Genomic DNA, 19225 nt, shown 5'->3' on the forward strand with positions numbered 1-19225 from the left:
AGAAAGACTTCTGATGCCTAAAAGTGGAACAAGTAAAATTGCAGCCTGCTTGAGAGCTGCCCAGCACAGGAGCCAGGGATTTGCTCCCCAGCTGGCCGGGTTAGCACAGGACAGGCTGCCCTCCTGCTGCTCCAACTCAGAGCTTTTGTCTGGCCAAGGGATGGGCACAGCAGTGATGGGACCCGGGCTTGGCCAGCCACATCTGGGGCTGCAGGTGGGTCTTCAGATAACCTTGGGTGTCCACTAGGCATTTGGGGTCAGCATGTTTTCCTTGGGTGTGGAGAGAAACAACTTCATTTTGGAAGTCACGGTGTTTGCCCTTTACAAGCACTTTTCACTCGCTGATTGCATTTGAAGCAGTGGTCGTTACTGAGTAAGGAATGATGGAATCATTATTCCATCTCATTTGGGTGGAAAAAATCACGCTATAAGCTTATCTTGAATGCTGCCAAATGCCATTCCAAGTGCTATGAAAAGAGTGTTATGTTTCCTTATCTGAGGGCTGCTGTGAACTCCTGGAGTCATTTAATGCAAGAAAAACAGATCATAGAAAATGACACAGGAAGCACAGCAGGAGGAATGACTACTTAGCTAGAAACTGCACACACCTCACATACGTAATGCTTTGCAGTCTATCAGAAGATCCTATCCCTGTCAGATAGCAGTAAGACATTCCCGGGGGTGGAGTGAAGTGAATTTATCTCAGGAACGAGCAGGTTCTGCTTTGCTAAGCTGGCTGCTGTGCTCAGTTCGGGAATTTTCCACTCACCTCTGATATCCACCAGCACAGAAATCCCAATTAGGGCTACTTACCTGATTAGGTAACGGCTGTCTGCAGCTTACCTGTCCTTCTGGGGGCTCTCCTCTGCCGTCCTGACTGCTCGCTTGAAAAATTGCTGCTTTGGAGGTATGCCTTAAAAACGTGTCGTGGAAGGGACTGTGCTCCTGTTCCTAGCAGAAGGCAGCTGCGAGGCAGCCGTAGTGTTGTTCTGAGAAGGGCTGTCTGCTGATGCTGCATGGGGCTGTTAGTGTGTTTTAATATCTGGTTCATTAGTGCAGCACTCATGTTTGCAAGGGGATGATGCTCTGAGATGCTGTCAGAAAGGGGTGGTGCGTCCCGAGGAGGTGGCCATGGCCAGCTCTGTGCTTGCTGCCTTTTTCTTCCATCAGCGTTTGCTTCCATCAGTACAGGCTTATGCTAACTGGATTGAAGTGCTTATTATAATTTTGTGCTGTGACTCAGATTATAGCACAGACTGTTAACGTGGATGCAAGCCGCAGGCTCACAGAGATTGGTAGGCAGCTCAGCTATGCTAGCTGGAAATAACAGCTGAAAAACCTCCCTTTAAGAGTGAAGATAGGCATTAGCCAACATCAGAAATCAGTGGTTAGTTCCTGAGATTGCTAGTTAGAACATGCCAAAATTGCAAGCCCTCTTTGAAGGATGTATATGAGAAGAATCATTCAGCCAGTGATATGTTGAGAACATGTCTGTTTAGTTCTCTTAAATCATCTACCCCTCCTGGTGAAGGCACAAAAAGGGGATGCAGATCCCCATCCACGATTCCTTATGAACACAATTCCCTGCTGGCTGAATCAGCAAAGGGATCTGAGTGGCCGCAGCTGCCGAGTCCTTCTGATGATTTGCATTCTCCACCTCCTGCCCTTATTGCAGCACTGAGTCTGTCCCTCGTTACCATGGGGCTGCTGGTTGTGAGCTCAGCCCCGTAGGGAGGCATTGTGGGAGAACTCTGACAACAGGTGCCTTTGTCAGCGCACCTTGGCAGCTCCCATGCAGTGAGCTGGGAGCAGCAGCTGAGTGCTACGTGTTCCTTCTGCAAGGAAAGGAACCCACGGGGCACCTCCCGAAGCCAAAGAGGAGGCGGTCATGCAAAGGGCTTCTGAAAACCTGAGCAGGTTTTAGCGTATCAGGTATGATTTTTGTTTGGCGTGGCACAGAGAGCAGCCCTGTGAGCTGGATGTTGCGTCAGGATCTGAATCTCAGCTACCTCTGCCGTGGGAAGCAATTGCAAAAACTCTGCATGCCTCTGAAGAGAGACACAGATCTTTTAAAGCAGCGTTATAGATACATTTTGAGTAAAAAATACCTTCCTTCATCCTGCAAGGGTTAAGCGTGGTCAGAAGCTGCTTTGGTCTCAAGGATTTAACCTCAAGTACTGCATTTTTGTTTGCCATAAGCCTATTAGAATTCTCTCAGTTTCCTAGCAATAACGTGTAATTTCCCCCCTATTTAAGTGAAAGAGGTGTCGGGTTTTAATCCTGAACGCTACAGCTGTTGCTCAAGTTTCCTGTTCAAATGCAAATAACACCTGGTGCTTTTTGGACACCCATGTAATCTGTGATAAGGATACTGCAGGAGCACAGGAAAAAGAGAAGAGCAAGGTGCGTCTTAACCCAGTTTGCTCTGGAAAGCGAAAGTGTAACCATCTGCTACCGACTCATTCAACTGGAAACTTCCAGCCGAGCTGCAGCACCCGGCGTGCGCTCCTTGGGGACAGCTGGAAAGATCGTGCTCCTGAAACAGGTCAGATTTGCTGCTGGGATGGACAGAAGGCTTCCAGAGAGAAGAATGTAGCGGATGTGCCCACGCAGGAGTGCAGATTTGGTTGGAAGTTTCACCTGAAAGGAGTTTGTTCTGGAGGTGATCAATTTGTTTCTGCAGACTGCTTGCTGTGAATCTCCTGTTTTAATCCCTGCGCTGGCTTTTGGTGTGTGTCAGATGTTAGGATAAACAAATTGACATCTCAGAGTAAGTTGGAAGGCAACTATGCTTTGTAAGGCTCAGAGACAAGATAGCGTGCTGCCTAAATAAAAGCAGAACAGTCCTGGGTTCGGGTTAAAAGTCTTCCACTGCAAAACTTTTCAGTTGGGTCATTTTTTTTAATTTCACTTGTGGAAGTTCAGGCTTATTCAAAGAAGGTCCTACAGACTTCATTGCCTTTTGCACAACTGTTGTACTGTGTTACAAGTGGAACCAAAGGACCCTTCTGGGGCAGGGGGGGTTGTGGCTTGGTACCGTTACCTTCCTGCTCATAGCAAGGGTCTGAGTGGCACAAAATGCAGTTTGGATTTGTGTAGAAGAAAAGGTGAATGTTCTTCAGAGCTTCTGAGGAGAGATTTAGAAACTCGTGGAAAGCTGAGAAATGTTTGAGAGATGTCGTCATAACGCCATTCTCTGTGGATTTAGAAATAAGCCAGAAAACACTTGCTGGGAAGCAAGCTAACCTGCTAAAGAAGGCTACCAGCTTTCAGTGGAGAAAAGCTGGGAGAAGTACAAAGTTTGAGAAGAACAGAAGCGATTGCAGTCCTGCCATCAAGCGCTGGTGGATCAGTTCTTCCTTAACACTAATCTGGTTTGGCTGCTGCTCTTTCCTCTTCAGCCTGATACTGGAATTTCAAGTACTTGCGTCTCCTGAAGGCTGAAAAAATCCGGCTTTTGCAAGCGGACCGCTGAGAATGTGAGCAGGTGTTCTTCCTGCAGTAATAAGAGGCACCCTCGAGAGGGAGATCCGCGCAGGAGGTATCTGCTAGGTCGGCTCTGCTCCTGACACTCCTTCCTCATTAGCTCTTCGGGTGGGTGTGAACAACTGACAAAAGAGCCGTGCCAAGGCTCAGGCTCGCGCTCCCACTGCTAACGGCAGGATGATGGAAGAGGTGTCCATCATGGTGGCTTACGACGCGCATGTTTTCAGCCAGCTGTGCGATGAGGACTTTCTGGCCAATCTGGTGGCAGTCAGCAAGCCCAGATCTGTGGTAGGTGTTCCTCTCACTCATTTGCCAGCAGTGCTTAAGGTTATGCTCTTTGCAGCAGCTCAGTCCTCCTGCTGAAAGCTGTTTGTTTTTTTCTTTTGAGTACCTTCTCAGCACTTTGCCTTTGTGTGCCAGTGAGACTAAAGTTTATTTCAGTGGGGAGATTATTAAAATAATACCCTTCTAGATTGCTAAATTTAGAAGAGGATCACCTGCTTAGTGGGGAAATAACACTTTCGGAAATAATCTTTAAATAATTGAAATAACGAACTGGAAAATAACTGTTGTTGGTGCTAAATGATGGGAACTCCCTCTGTGTCTGAGCAGTCAGCTGGAGGCTCAGACCTGGGGTCTGTGGTGGAGCTTACTGTCAGCCATTGAATCTAAGAGGACCTGGCCTTTGCAAGGCAAGGGTGATTCAACACTTCTCTATGCTTTTGAAACCAACATAAGTATCTGTTAGAACTTCTTAGTCGAACTACCACTTACTTTTTCCTAAGTAGCATGGCTGTGTAAATTCCATGTAGTGTGATCCCCTTCTGCCCTCACAGAGATCCCAGCCCTTCTCTGTGGAGTTGCAGCAATGACTCCAGAGTTTGGTGCCGGCATTCATTTTGGTCTCAGTTCTACAGCTGTGCCCATGGTGAGCCAATCCAGCTAGAATGGGTCAAAAGGGGCCTTTGAAATCTGGATGTCCAACTTACCTTGAAAGCAGATACAGTGAAAAGTTCAGTATGAATACAAATCAGACTAATTATTTAGGAATCCAATTAAGCATCTCTGTCCTCAGTTTGGTCTATGTATGTGTTTGTATGCACTAAGTTAGTCCTAAAGGTACGTACAGCAGTTCATTAAGCTGTGACGAAAGAGATTTCTGAGAAGAAGAATACTTCCCTTTTTTGCCATGTGTAAAGTCTCCCTGCATGTATTTCCTGCTTGGGTTTGTCTGCCTGTGTGTGCTCGGGGAATCTCAGGGCATGAACTCATCTCCTGCGTACTCTGTGTAAGGTAATGGCCTTGTATTCCAGAGCTGTGGAGATGTGGCATTTGGGGTTGGTGGGTGGTTGGACTTGGGGATCTGAAAGGTTTTTTCCAGCCTTAATGATTCTGTGATCTAAAGCAGAGTCTTACCCAGCTCCTTTTATTACTCTGCCTTTGTCTGCTTGAGGAGCACCATGATGGTACCGTAGCTCTGGCACATGGAGTCCTCTTGGCACAGGTGAGAGAGCCTCTCGTAATGACACTGGGCTGCAAAGGGCTAATTACCAAAATAGAAACCAGCCCAGATTACAGCTGCCAGTCTCAGTGCGTGCAGCCTTTGTACTGCAGGAAGTGGGACTGCCATGGGGTTGCTCACGTGTGGGGCCAGCCCTGCTCAGATGCCCAGTGCTATGTAGGTAACAGGCTTGCCTAAGGAGAGTCAGGGTTAGCTGCTGTATCCCTGCTCCCATCAGTCCTGGTCAGATTTTTTTTCCACTGAAAATTTCACACTTCCATTTAAACGCAGCAGTGCTTTTAGTGTTGCTTTGATGCACGTAAATAGCAGACAGTTTTAACAGAAATATTTGCTCTCAGTGCTGTATGACAGCAAACTCCCAATGTATATCTTTATAAAATTAGTCATATTGCAGTGTGACCATGACGTGTGGTTATTTCTCTGTGCAGTTTTGCTTCTCTGTTGGTTTGCATCTTAGGCAATCACTCGCACCTGTACAAAAAGAGTAGAAATTTGTCACCATCAGGATCTGATAGATGTTGCATGAGGGGTAGCTGACATGGCAAGTGGAAGGCATCAGATAAATAGCATCAGTGAGCATGGACCAGGATGCCTTCCTTTTAGTATCTTTGTTAGTCCAAAACCACGTTGCACTGAGATGCAAGGAAGCATGTAAGTTGGCTGCTGGGAGAGCTGAGTAGCTTTACTTCAGGGAATTTAAATTCTCAACTTATCTGCAGGAAACTTGGATGCTAAGACTTATAAAAATGCTATGCTAAGTGGTATAATCCTCTTAATCCAGAGCTGAAGGACGTTCTTCTGGAAAGCTGCATTGTATTTTCATTTGCCTGCCCGCCTTGCCCCTCTGTTCAGGGGGATTATCAGGCATTTCACAGAAATCCTTCATGGTTACACGCCAGCACATGCTGCCATAATGATTCCTTGGTCACCACTTCCCACAGAAGCTTTGGAGCCAAAAGGAGGAGGTTCAGAGCGGGTGGGTTGGCTGCAAAGTGGGTGGGAAGCTGGGTGGCCTGGCAGGAGAGCAGGGCATAGTGGTCGTGGTTGAAGGTCTCACTGGCAGCTGGCTGAGACTGGAGGTTGGTGGTGGGGTGGGGATCGTGCTGGATGCTGTTAGATGTTTTCAGGCCTATGCACAAGGAGAAGATGACTCCTCGCTTTCAGATGGCAAAAACCTCCCAAGCAGGAGGTAAGAGTGTGTGCCCACTGCAAAGCCCTTCCAGTCTCTGTTCATGTGAGGCTGTAGCTGTGTCTTCTGTGTGGTCTGCTGGTCAGGAGGAGCTGCCAGCATAGGAGCTTTCCCTGGATGGCATTACCCCCAGCTTGCTGCTGCTAAAAGGAGTACAAGTTGAGATGGTCACTGTTGTTAGGATCAGCTTTTCCCAATGGATATTTGAGATTGGTGTTAGGATTGGCTTATCTGCACTCTCCTGTAATCTTTTCCTTTCCCTACTGCAGCAGGGATCTGACCCTCAGGAACTCTGCCTCTGCTCCCCTGCAGGGCAGGAGCAACTAGATTGTGATCTGCTCATGTCCAAGGAAAAACAGCTATGATCTGAATTTATATTTATACAGTGATAAAAAAAGCAGAATTTGTGTGTGTGTATGTATGTATATATATATATATATGTATACATATAAAAAATTCTACTTTTAAGTAGTCAGCCTTACCATGTCATCTTCTTCCCCTTAAACTCATCAGGATTTTAAGTGGGCAAAGAAAGCACTCTCATAAAGCTAATTAAAGAGGCAGTCTTATCACCATAGTTTGCTTAGTAACTTCAGATTTGTCAGTGTGACCAATGAATATTAATTTGGTAAGAATTCATTTGCCATTAAGACTTGGTTAACATCCTTAGATGTCAGAAGTAAGCACATGAAAATAAAATGCCTCCTTTTCTTGGGTTCCTCACGTTTTAAACTCTTAAATTGTCCACGTGTTTGGGAAAACTGGCACAGCTTCCACGTTGACAGTGTGAGGCATCTGCAGGTCTCTTGGCACGTGGAATCCCTTTGGGCCAGAGAGGAGTACCAGCTCTGGTTGAGCTCCAGCTGCTGATAGCAAAGACATCATTATGGAGCAGATAGCTGTCTGATAAAACTCAATGCTTGTTTTAATGTGCACAGATCAAGCCCCAAAAGTGCATCTTATAAACAGCATAAAGCACGCGTTTTATGTTGCAGTAATGTGTAGTTCTTGTGCAGTTTGACTACTTGTTCCTGCTTATTTGACCTCCCTCACTCATCTGTGATTAAATATGAAGATTGGTACCAAATTCCCTGGGGCTCTTTGCTTTAGCATCACATCCCATTTGCTTTCTGCTGTCCCAAGCCTTCCATGTGCAGTACATTCTGGCAGCCACATCTAATGAGAGTCCTGGGGCCTGGAGTCAGCTACTGTGGGGCATCCAGCCCTGCCCTGCTGTGGGTTGGTGTGTGTGGGGCTGGTTTTCATCTTTCTGTTCAATGCTCTGTGGTACAGTTTGTATCTGGCAGCGTCATCAAACAGGGGAAGAAGATATAGGGGAAAATACAGAGGAGAAGCAAACAGCTCTCACTTGAGTTTGGCAGGAGTTGTGAAAGATGTCATTTTCCATGGAAATCTGTTCATCTCTGGCTGTTGGAAATACGCTTCCAACTTCTCACTGCGATATATTCAGGTTTCAGCTTCTCATCTTGGTTCTCAGCATGCCTTTTTTTGGCAGAACGCAGCATTCTGTGCTATTATGGCTTTTATCCCCGTGCAGGTACCAGCGTGCTGTGAGCAGCTCAGCTCTCTGCTCTCTTGTACAAGCCGAGAAGCTTGAGCTCTTAAGCCCCCTGCTGTAAGGCATTTATGCTGTGCACAAGGCAGTTTGGTAGCTTTGCTCTGCATGCTTTTTGTTTATCCCAAATGCATATTGCATATAGCAAGATCACAGAATCACAGAACTGTAGGGGTTGGAAGGGACCTCCAGAGATCATCGAGTCCAACCCCCCTGCCAAAGCAGGTTCCCTACAGCAGGTCGCACAGGTAGGCATCCAGGCAGGTCTTGAACATCTCCAGAGAAGGAGACTCCACCACCTCCCTGGGCAGCCTGTTCCAGTGCTCCGTCACCTCACTGTAAAGAAGTTCTTGCACACATTTGTGTGGAACTTCCTATGCTGCAGTTTCCGGCCATTTCCCCTTGTCCTGTCTCCACTCACCACTGAAAACAGTCTGGCCTCGCCATTCTGCCCCCCACACCTTAGATATTTATAGACCTGTATCAGGTCCCCTCTCAGTCTTCTCTTCTCAAGGCTGAACAGACCCAGTTCACTCAGCCTTTCTTCATAGGGGAGATGCTCCAGGCCCTTCACCATCTTCGTGGCCCTCCGCTGGACTCTTTCCAAGAGATCCCTGTCTTTTTTGTACTGGGGAGCCCAGAACTGGACACAATACTCCAGATGAGGTCTTACCAGGGCAGAGTAGAGGGGGAGGATCACCTCCCTCGACCTGCTGGCCACGCTCTTTTTAATGCACCCCAGTAAGCCATTGGCCCTCTTGGCCACAAGGGCACACTGCTGGCTCATGGCCAACCTGTCGTCCACCAGGACACCCAGGTCCCTCTCCGCAGAGCTCCCCTCCAGCAGCTCATCCCCCAACCTGTACTGGTGCATGGAATTATTCCTCCCCAGATGCAAGACTCTACACTTGCTTTTGTTAAACCTCATCCGTTTTTTTACTGCCCAGCTCTCCAGCCTGTCCAGGTCTTGCTGAATGGCAACACAGCCTTCAGACGTGTCAGCCAATCCTCCCAACTTCGTATCATCAGCAAACTTGCTGAGGGTGGCCATTATCCCCTCATCAAGGTCATTGATAAAGATGTTGAACAAGACCGGACCCAGCACCGACCCCTGAGGAACACCACTGGTTACAGGCCTCCAACCGGACTCTGCACCACCAACAACGACCTTCTGCGCTCTGCCAGTCAGCCAGTTCTCAACCCACCTCACTGTCCACTCATCTATCCCACACTTCCTCAGCTTTGTGATAAGGATGTCGTGGGGGACAGTATCAAATGCCTTGCTGAAATCAAGGTAGAATAAGAGAAAGGTAGAGAAAAGAGAAGGTAGAAAGATCAGATATCATATTCCAGTATTGGTCTCCTAATGATGACCTGGGGTTAAAAACTTCTTCCTTTGTCCTTTTCCTGTCCTTGTGCAGACTCACTGTCCTCAGTGAGCTTGGTCCAGGCCTGGCTCTGTGCTGTGCTGCACAGGAATGAGATGTCTCACAACATTTTGCATCCATCCAAGCAGTTTTCTGTTCCTACCCTCCTCTTACCCACTTGTCATCTGCAGACTTCATTAACAGGATTTTATTTTCCACTTCCAAGTCACTGATGTAACATTTAACAATGCTGAATGTTTGATGAGTCCCAGAAGAAACCCTTTCAAATGTCACTGACCAAAAAATGAGAAATACCACTGAGTAACGATTCCCTTTGCCGGTGTTTATCTGACCCAATTCCCAAGCTGTGTAATTCATGCTTCGTGGCTATTGTGCACTTTTCTGCTTTTTATTTATTTATTATTGTTGTCATATTTAAAATCTGTCATGTGCTGGAGGAGTCCGTTATGGGTGTGAAGTTTTATCAGTCAGCCCAGTAATCAGCCCTGGAGATAAGGAGTGAAGTGGGACCTGCAGTTGGCAATGGCAATGGGTGTGGAAGCAGCTGTGTTCCCAGGCCTGTTATGAGCTGGCTCCAGCTTTTCATAGATGGCACGGGGGGTTTTCTGGGTTTCACTTACCAGCCAAGGGGTCTGGGGGATTTGATTTGTGCTTCTTAAATATCAGTAATGCAGAATCTTCTTCAAGTCTAGGTGAGTCTCTTCTGTGTTCAGTGAGCATCAGTGGGCCGGAGAGCTTGTCTGTCAGTTCTGCTAACACTTCTGCACTGCCTGAAACTGCACTGCCTTGTTTTCAATGCATCAGAGCTGTTCTCTGGACACTTCTGGCTCTTCTGCATCACACATCTCTAAGTATTATTGGAAATGAACAACATAGAAATCCTTTCATTCCCACCAAGCTCTAGGAAAAAATATTTATTGACCTTCCTTAGGCTAAACTTGAAATTTTTTATCTTCTGCTTTTTAACTTCTATTATAAAATCATAGAATGGCCTGGGTTGAAAAGGACCACAATGGTCATCTAGTTTCAACCCCCCTGCTGTGGGCAGGGTCGCCAACCCTCTCATTTTCATTTATTTCATTTATTTTGTTCCTCTTCTAATAATCTGTGCTACTTTCACTTTACGTCCTCTTCATGTTTAAATGTTTCTTCTTTCTGCCCTTGTACAGTAATTGGATTTAGAAGCAATTATTTAAGCAGTCTTTGTGATTAAGCACTCAGGAGTATTTCAGTATTTTGGAGCTTCCTCATTTTCTTCCAACAAATAATCCCAGGAAAATTGATACAGGCTTTTCCAGGTAATCTAGGAACTCTGCGTTGTTATAAGCACACTTGGGAGAAGAAATCTGCAATAGGTTTCTAGGTATCATTGATTCACCAGCTCTTTAGTTTAATTGATCTGGAGTGCATTGAGTATCATTATGGATGTTTAAAACTAAAGAGCGGGTGGTGAGTAACTTTGCTGTGTTAGACCACATTTTAGCATTTAAATACAGAAATGGTTTAAAGTAGAGTAATGGCTTATCAGAAATCCTATGTAAAGCAGAGTTTAGCTTACTTCCACAGGTGAGGTAGGTCAGGTACATGGTACAGCCACTCCAAGTCTGTTAGATACAGCAACCATCACAGGATGAAAAAGCAGAGTCAGTCAGAATAAGGATTTGAAGCTCTTGAATTCAAACCCTACAGCTTTCTTACCTCACTCTCGTGTTTTGCAGATTAATGTAATACATTACACCTTAGTTAAAGCCGTAAATAAAACCAAAACCTGTGTGCAATCATAAGAAATGCAGTTATTCATCATTCTTAATGTCTCCATGGTCTATGGCTCATCCACTTTGAAAGAAGCACTAAAACTAGATGAAAAGACAGTTAATCTATTTACAAAAGCCTAATTACTGAACTATTAGAAAATGAATGTAAAGTTCATGCAGGTGGATGTCTTAGTTGAAAGTCTTGTCTTTGTTGTCTGTGACTGTTTTCACTCTTTGAACCCAGTTCTCAGAAGAATTTAGCAATGTGTATCAGCGCCGTGCTCAAGATGTGTATTTCAGTATTTGTTATCCTGTTTGTTCTTTCATGCACATTCAGTGTGTACAAATCTTCTTTACTGCTTCCTCCTAGCTGTGTCAATATGAACTTACAACAAAATAAATACAATACTGAGTGCAGGTTATGCAGCTTGCCATTGCTTCAAACCTGCAAGCTTGTCTTTTGTGCTGAGAAAAGTCCAGTGCAACACATTAGATATGTCAAAGCAAAGCTGTGTGTAAAAAGTCACTGCAGAGTCACCAAAGTAATGTCAAGTTAAGATATTACGGTGTTTGTCCTTCACCCTGTGTGTCATCAAAGGGTGTTGGAATGAACAAGCACGTTCAGATTGTCTGTATTCAGGCTGAACTGTCATAGCAGCTCCTGCAGCGTTGAGCTTTGTCGTCCCAAAATCGTGGTTTTTATCCTTGCCAAGAGGAATGGGGGATGAGAGGCAGGCCTGGGTCAGAGAGCTCAGCAAGGAAATCTGTGCTGCTCAGATGGGATTGGCTTTCCAGTTGAGGTTGGCAGTATGGCCATGTCATCTTCAGCCCCTCCTGCCGATGCCCCTCTTGCTTTTGTCAGAGCTTGGTTTGCTCTTGGGCTGTGCCCTGCTGCATGAAGTCTTGAGTTTGGTAATGGACTAAACCTAACAGAGACTCAGATAGCTGTAAAGGGTGAGTGCAAGTCTCAAAAGAAAAAAAAAAAACATATATACACACTTTATATGTATATCTTGTATCATATATATGAAAGACTTCTGCATGTTGATCTTCAAATCAGCATGCCTGATTGGATCTCCTGGAGGCCAATGAGCAGTGCTGCTGCATGTTCCCTTCCCTAGAGGTGCTCTCTAGCAGCTACTTACAGCATGCTACTGGCTGACTAAGGCTTCTAAACTCTGCTGGTCTTCCTCTAGGCACCTGCCTGCTCTGTGGTGAGATGCTTTGCAGGTCCCACAGAGGCTGAAAGGTGCAAATATGGCAAAGCTTGAAGCTTTATTAAAGGCATAGAGGAATCCTTGGCATATGAAGGAGTGCAGATACAACGTGGCAGGGCACACATCAGTGATCAGAGTGGAATGCTATATGCGGCTTCAGTGAGCCTTTCTGGTACCTTGGAAGCTGGATGTTGTTTCTCTTGCTTTTTCAAAACCCCTGTCATTCAATCTGCTGCTTAAAACAGTTTGGTTTTTATTTTGAGGCTTTGGACAGCAGCATTTATGGAGTAGGGAAAGAAAGAGGATAGGGAGGAAGGTTGCAGGGAGAAAATTAGAAAGGCAAAAGCCCAGCTTCAGCTCAACTTGGCCAATGGGATGAAGTTCAGCAAGACCAAGTGTCTGGTCCTGCATTTGGCCACAGCAACCTATTCATCCCAGATCCCTACGCTTACACTGCAGTGACAAGGACCAGAGTGATGGAGCCAGGAGGGAGTCATGGCATAAGGGTTGAGAACTGCTGCTCATGACAGATTTCTGTCTTTCAGAAAAGCTGGTGGGTCTGCACAGAGAGGCAGTAGTCATATTTTGCACATGAATCAGAGTCATGAGGGTTTTGGCACAGCAACGTGAGGACAAAAGACCTCAGTGGAACTGGGGGAGAGCAGTAGCTGATGTGTCAACAACCAGTGTACAGATGATGTATCTTGCACAGGAACCTTTGGCCAGCCAGCCTGTCTGTAAATAGGGTTTACTGAGTAAACCGTATGGGCATGGCCAGGAGAAGTGCTGTTCTAAAACAGTGCTTTGTACTGCTGCTGCAAGGCATTCCTTCCTATCCTAAAAGCAGAATTATGCCACTGTTTTTAACTAAATGTCACTGCTTTCTCTGTGTTGAGGCAGGACAGGATTTCTCCATTGAGTGCTACTGCTGGGCATAATTTACCACCCCTGATTTCTTTTCATTGTCATAGATGTGGGTTAGATCAAAATCAGGGAATGGTGCCTCTCAACCTGGGGGAGAGCTGACGGTCACCAAGAAGTGTGTTTGTAACCTGTAGCACCAAATGCACTGGAAGGTTTGTGGAAGACTGTAAACTTTCAGGGAAATGTAATGCTATGAGGTACAACCATAATAATTATGTGATGGAAAATCTGCTCTGGTCAGTGTGCCAGTTCTGCTGTTACCTGCTCCTGCTCTGAGTCCTATGGGTATATAAATAGGAGTCATTAGACTGCATCATCTTTTGTGGCAGAGACCTTGTTGTTCAGGCATTTTTTAAGTTCTGTTGGGTAATAAAAATGACCTGTATACAGATATTTTTCCATCTAGAATGTTTTGAATATTTTACCCTTAACCACTGCACTCTTGTTGACCAGAACTGATTTAAATGCAAAAGGATGCTTGCTGACAACGTCAGTGTGGCTGTTTCCTGAATGTAGCTGTTTCCTTTCGCTGTGTGCCTCTCAATATTGAATCTTGTATCTGTGAGAGGAAGCACTTCTTGTCTGTGTGAGCTGCAAGACATCCGCTGTGACAATAGAAAATAATCAGCCATTTATAAGCACTGCTTTTAAGCCGCAGAGGATGGTTCTTGGGTTACTTGGTTGGTCTTTTTGTAGTTTGTTTGTTTGTTTGTTTGCTAAAACAAACTGAGTTGAAGTGGATAAGAAGCCCTCAATAGCCCAGAGCGAAAATGAATTTTGGAATGCTGAAAAATTTGTGGATCTGAAGATGAATATTTTACTTCCTTTTTAATGCAGATCCCTCTGCAGTCCATACCTGTGCTTGTAACACAGAAGTATTGCAGTGAGTGCGTAAGTACACTCCAAGGTTCAGAGCTGCAGCTCAGGAAATGTGAATTTCTTGTTCTCTTTGCCTGTGCTGCTGCATAATGAGGCTTGCTGCATATCTCTTGGTCTCAGCTTACTCTTTTAACTAAGTTAACTGTATTGTTAACTGAGCCTAAGTAAGCAGATCTTCAAATGGAGGGGCAATGGAAGAATAATGTGTTCTGCCAAGTTCAGCAGGTTTAGATGAATGGAAATGCAGTAGAGAGATTAGAAGCTGACAAAAGAATCTGGTGTTGGAAATCAAGCAGAGTCACTGACTGCAGCCACTGCTGTTCTGAATCACAGTTGATTGGGCAGGTGCTCTGGAAATTTGCTCCTTTTCACCCTTCGTATAAATTCCTGTGGATGTCTTAGCTGCAATTGATATATTTTGTTAATGTGTGGGTGAAGTGGAAAAGGTAAATAAAAATTCAAAGCAAAGCTGATTTGCTTTGCCTCCACCCTGCATTCAAATTGGATTTCTGTTATCCTGAAGACTCTCTCTGAGAGTTCTTAGACCTACAGAAGTGACAAAGGGATGATATACAGCAAGAATAAAATTCTTCCTGCAGTGAAGCAGTACTTAGGCATGCTGCTTTGGGACAAGCTGCTTTGCTGGTATGAAAAGAGCATCTCTGCAGGTTCTTTTTTTCCAAATGCAAGATAGAGGTGGTGCTGTGCAGCTGGCACTCAGACAGACACATGGTAAGCAGACAGTCTCTCCAGCATAGTGAATGTTTCCAAGGAATCTCAGGGAGCATCTCCTTCTTGTCAGTGCAGACAGTAAAATAGCAACTGACATTCAGGGCTTTTATTGTGCTGCATGCAACTCGTGAGCTGGAGCAGGGTAACAGTACTGTGGGTTCACCTTTATCCACTGTGATGAAAGGTGGTCAATCAGCCTGAGCCCTGAAGATTTTATACTGCAGATTCACCTGAAGCCGGGCTGCAGGGAGGATGATGCTGGAATCAGGTGGTAAGAGGCTGCTTCCCAGGAACTAGTTGACCACGTTGCCCCAAAACCAGGGATTGGGTGATGTTTAATGAGGTTGGTGGTTGTGTTTTGGAGTGGGGCACTTGGAATCCCGGCCGTGGTGCTTTAGCGAGGTGAAAGAGCAACACCCGTTGTTCCATTGGATTTCAAACCTGCAGAGAAACAGCATGTTATCAGCAAGCCCTTAGCTGCACAGTGACAAAAGGAGCGGTGGGAGTTCTTCAAACCCTGTTCCAGCTTTTGGATTTTCTTTAGGCAGCAGCTGATTTAAATCCTTGCGTTTCTTCACCATACAAAGTCTGTTCTGCAGGCGTTTGCAGGCGGGGAAACTCTGATTTGGCCTTTTTCCTCTGAGATTTCACGCTTGTGGTTAATATCTCATAGGGGATCAAGTTGTTCTGGTTGCTTTGCATAACATCTATAGATGACATCCCACTCATCCCCTTTAAAATCAAATCCAAGAGACAAGTCTCTTGTGCCAACATGTTACTGTCGGTTTTATTCTTTCTTTTTCATTACTGTGTTCTCCCAAAAGAAAAATAAATTGCTTATCTACTTCTGAATCTTATTTCCAGTGACAGATATTGCCAAGTATTTCTTCTTGGTTTTTGGCAGCCGCATTTGTAAAGATGGGTGGTACAGTTATCCATAGCAATGACTAGGCAGAGCAGGGAAGCAATGACTCAGTTTCTTCGTCTGCTTTTGTTACATTAGAGCCTTAGTTTGGCTAAATGAACAAAATCATACTGTCCTTCCTTGAACCTGATTTAGGTGTTTTTAAATATTAAATATTAATTAGAACAAATCAGTGTGGCAACAAATGAAGGCATCGTGTGAGATCTGAAATGTGTTATCACCAGTCTCCTTCCTAAGGTTCTACTTGAAGCTTGCTCTCTTCGTATGACACACTTCAGAGAAACAAGCATCATTTTGAAAGGAGGAGTGCAGAGGTAACTGAATGCTGCTGCCTACATTGGTAGCTAGATGGGACTGCGTATTTTTGGACTCTTTATGCAGTGCCAGATAGAAAAGGAGAGGGGAGCTGGGAAAAGTGCACTGTGTGGCACTTATTATTTCCTTACTGGAAACTGGAGATCAGGTAATGGGGTTTTTCTCTCTGGATCAGCCTCTGGCTCTCTTCAATATGTTCAGGAAATCACTTTACATCTCTGCTTCCATTTCCTTTGGCTGTCAAATGAACATAATGATAACTACCTTCTCTGAGTGCTTGTGCCTCATTAGAGCGATAAAACATTTCGGAGGAAGGAATCATTGATGTGTGACTTATTAATCCTGCAAGGTCAGGCTGAACTGCCTGTAAACAGCCAAAGAAATTGCAGGATGAGGAAGAGGTCTCCCGTAGCTGACTGAATGCTGGTGCTCCACACGCTGCCAGTGAGCAGGATTGCTAGAGAAGGGTGAAGCAGATTTTTCCAGCCCTGTTTGAACAAGGGCCAGTTAACAACAGAGCATTTTTCTCACCTGCTGCCTATCAGCTCTCTGCAGTGCATCCCTGAATGTTCTGTGCACTCGTATGTTGTTTTTGCAGGAAGAGGATTTGTTGTTCAGTTCATCTGCTTGGATGTCTTATCGAGACGCTCTGTGTGTTTTTCCTGTACATACAACTGCTTGCGACATGATAAAAGAACACGTGTCAAGAAGAGATAAACAGATGAGCCATGTTTTAAACTGTAAGAGCCTCCTAAATTTGATAACCGTCAGTTCTAGCCGGTATAACCGTGGTGCTAAAGAAAGAAGAAATCAATATTGCAGAAGCTTTTGCAGAAAATTTATGAGCATGCTTTGTTCAGGAGCAGCCCATGAAGACTGAAGCATAGCTAGCACTGTGCTCTGATGGAGGAGCTTAAAGAGAAGCCCCTTGTTGAATCCACAGTGTTCCAGGGAATAGGAAAACAGGCTTATTTTTTGGTTTTAGTGTAGCAGTGTGTGTGCAGAAGAAGGAAGTTCTGTGAAAAACTATTAAGCTCATTTGGGTACTGCGGCTGAATGGACAGTAACAGTGGAGCCTGGTCCCTGCCAGAGCTATAACTATACTGCTTTGGGTTTATATTCATGGGGTAAATGGTTTGTATGAATTGTTTCTCTAACTGTTTTTCCTCAAAATCCTCAAGATGGAATTTCACTGTGTTTAGATGCTACTTTTCAGCTGAGACAAACTTGTGTCATAAGCAGGCATTAATGTACCAGTCAGGTTATTCTTTCAGCATACGTGGCAACCATTTTCTGACTGTCATTGCATATTCCCCTATGCCCCAATGTTTGCACTCTTTGGTTTGATCCTGGCTTATGATTTACTGTTAATACAGGTGAAGTGTCACTCTGCCTTCATCCCAGCTGACAGGCTCTGCAATCATGGGCAGCTCTTGTAGTTGCATACAGGGGAGCTCATCCCTCTGGTGGCCGCAGAGGACCCACGCTTGGTCCCACTCATGGCTATCTATTGAAACCTAGAGGTGAAACAGAAGAGTGGTTGGTGTGAATTGTTACCAGGTATTGAGAAATCCCTTTGGAGGGCTCGATTCCCACCACAGTATTTGCGTGGCTGTTTGCTGGGGGATGCTTGTCTCTTCCTGTAGGGAGGTTTATTTCTTATTTGTACCTTAAAGACTGATTTGGTCTTCATTAAAAACATCAAAAATACAGGAAAATATGTAGTTGTACAGATCCTCTTCTGTTTTACACCCGCGTTGTGCCTTTTTCCTATACAGCTCCAGGACATCTCCCCCATATTTACCTTCACTTTGTGCTGGTAGCATATAGGAGCACAGAATGACAAAATAACACAGGAGAGCTGAGTCTGGAGGATCTCAGTGCTCCAGCCTGAGAACCTTGATCTGTCTGTCTGAACAAGATTAAAGCGAGCACTGTGGAAGCTGGGAATAGATGAAGATTGGATATATGATGGGTTCACATCATTTAAAATTCTGTCTTGAAATGATTTCTTATTCTTGATTATTAAATAGCATCAATGGCATCAAGTTGCAGCTAAAACAAAGCAGGCTGGTTTTGCTTCCTGAATGTTGCCCTGTTGAAAAATAAAAACATTCTCACTCTCCTGATTAAATCATTTTCATCTCGTTGTGGTTTGCAGTAAAGAGTGATCAAAGGGAAATTCTCTTCTATGTCTGTCCAAAATGCTGAAAGTTTTTATGTTTCTCCTTTCCTCCTCACTTTATTTGTGGGGGATTGGTTTGACTCCATCTGTAGCTGCAAGCAGTAGTGCTGCTTTATCAGCTCTGTGCTGCTTTGCAGGTCACAGGTTTCATGTTTTCTGCTGTACCAAGGACCTTGCCTCGTCCCTTCCTGCATCACAGAGGAAGGAGGTATTGGATTGAAAACCAACAAGAGAAAAACAACACCCAAATTACATGTAAACATATAACTGCTCATTGGCAGTAACTTTGTGTCCTAAGGCAAGGTGACAGGAGCATGTCCTCATGCCAGCAGCTGGCTAGACAAGATCAATATATGAGAGAGGAGGAGATAGTGCATAACAGAGAAAGAGCGTTTATGAGTCACAGTGGTCAGTGGTGTGAGTGATCTCTCTGGGTGCCAGCCCTTGAGGCCACTCTTAGCAGGGCTGGGTTCTCGCTGCACAGAAGGGACATGGTAATGCTATTGGAGGCCTCCAGAGAGCTGGTCACATAGCACAGTGTACCAAGGTGAAAGGTCACAGGATCTCTGTGCTTGGTTTGTAGAAAATACAGGTGCTCTTTGTGTCCCTTGTTTCATGTTCAAAGCTGTGTCTTCCCAGAAACCAAGCTTGCTGGGACCTTATCCTTACGCACTGTTGTTTACTGAATTTGCTTGTGATTTCAGTGTTGTTGCCTCTCTGTTTCCCTGCTGTGGCTGGCAGCAAGCACTGCAGCATCTCTACCTTTGCCGAGGAGTGTGGTGCCAGACTTCACGAGGGCATTGGTCGCAAGCTAGTAATTTAGACATTAATACTCTTCCAGCAATAAAAACCATTACTCTCATCTCCCCCAGGGAATTCTCCGGTCGTTTTGCACTCACACTTCTTTCTTCTAATTCATTTTAGCAGGTTTTTTTTTTTATAAGGCACTTTATTTCATATCAAAGCATATTTTCTTCTTCCCTGTTCTCTGGCTCCATTTTGTTCTTGTTTCTTATTGCAATGTCTCAAAGTATTTGAAAAATTAACAGCAATAGGCACAGAAAGATTTCAGCCAGCCTGCAGTGTATCGGTAAGTGACATGGCTTGCTCAGCAAGGGGGGAGGGAGCAATGG

General features: G+C 45.0%; 1 protein-coding gene across 9 annotated transcripts in view; it reads left to right on the forward strand.

Moving 5' to 3' along the window:
* The window catches only part of RABGAP1L (RAB GTPase activating protein 1 like), a 206524-nt gene that overhangs the window by 168413 nt on the left and 18886 nt on the right, over positions 1 to 19225 (forward strand). Inside the window, exon 1 of one of the 9 annotated variants that reach the window (XM_042819265.1) lies at positions 1763 to 3774. The exons of 7 other annotated variants lie outside the window; for them this stretch is intronic. In XM_042819265.1, the coding sequence (XP_042675199.1) occupies positions 3664 to 3774 (111 nt within the window). In that variant the 5' untranslated portion in view covers positions 1763 to 3663. Of the gene's footprint in view, positions 1 to 1762; positions 3775 to 9755; positions 9854 to 19225 lie in introns of those variants that run through there. One more of the 9 variants, XM_042819266.1, reaches the window with a different exon arrangement.

Source organism: Centrocercus urophasianus, unplaced genomic scaffold, assembly GCF_019232065.1.
Source record: "Centrocercus urophasianus isolate 14NV4802_14NV808 unplaced genomic scaffold, USGS_Curo_1.0 seq_18, whole genome shotgun sequence".
NCBI classification, from domain to species: Eukaryota; Metazoa; Chordata; class Aves; order Galliformes; family Phasianidae; genus Centrocercus; species Centrocercus urophasianus.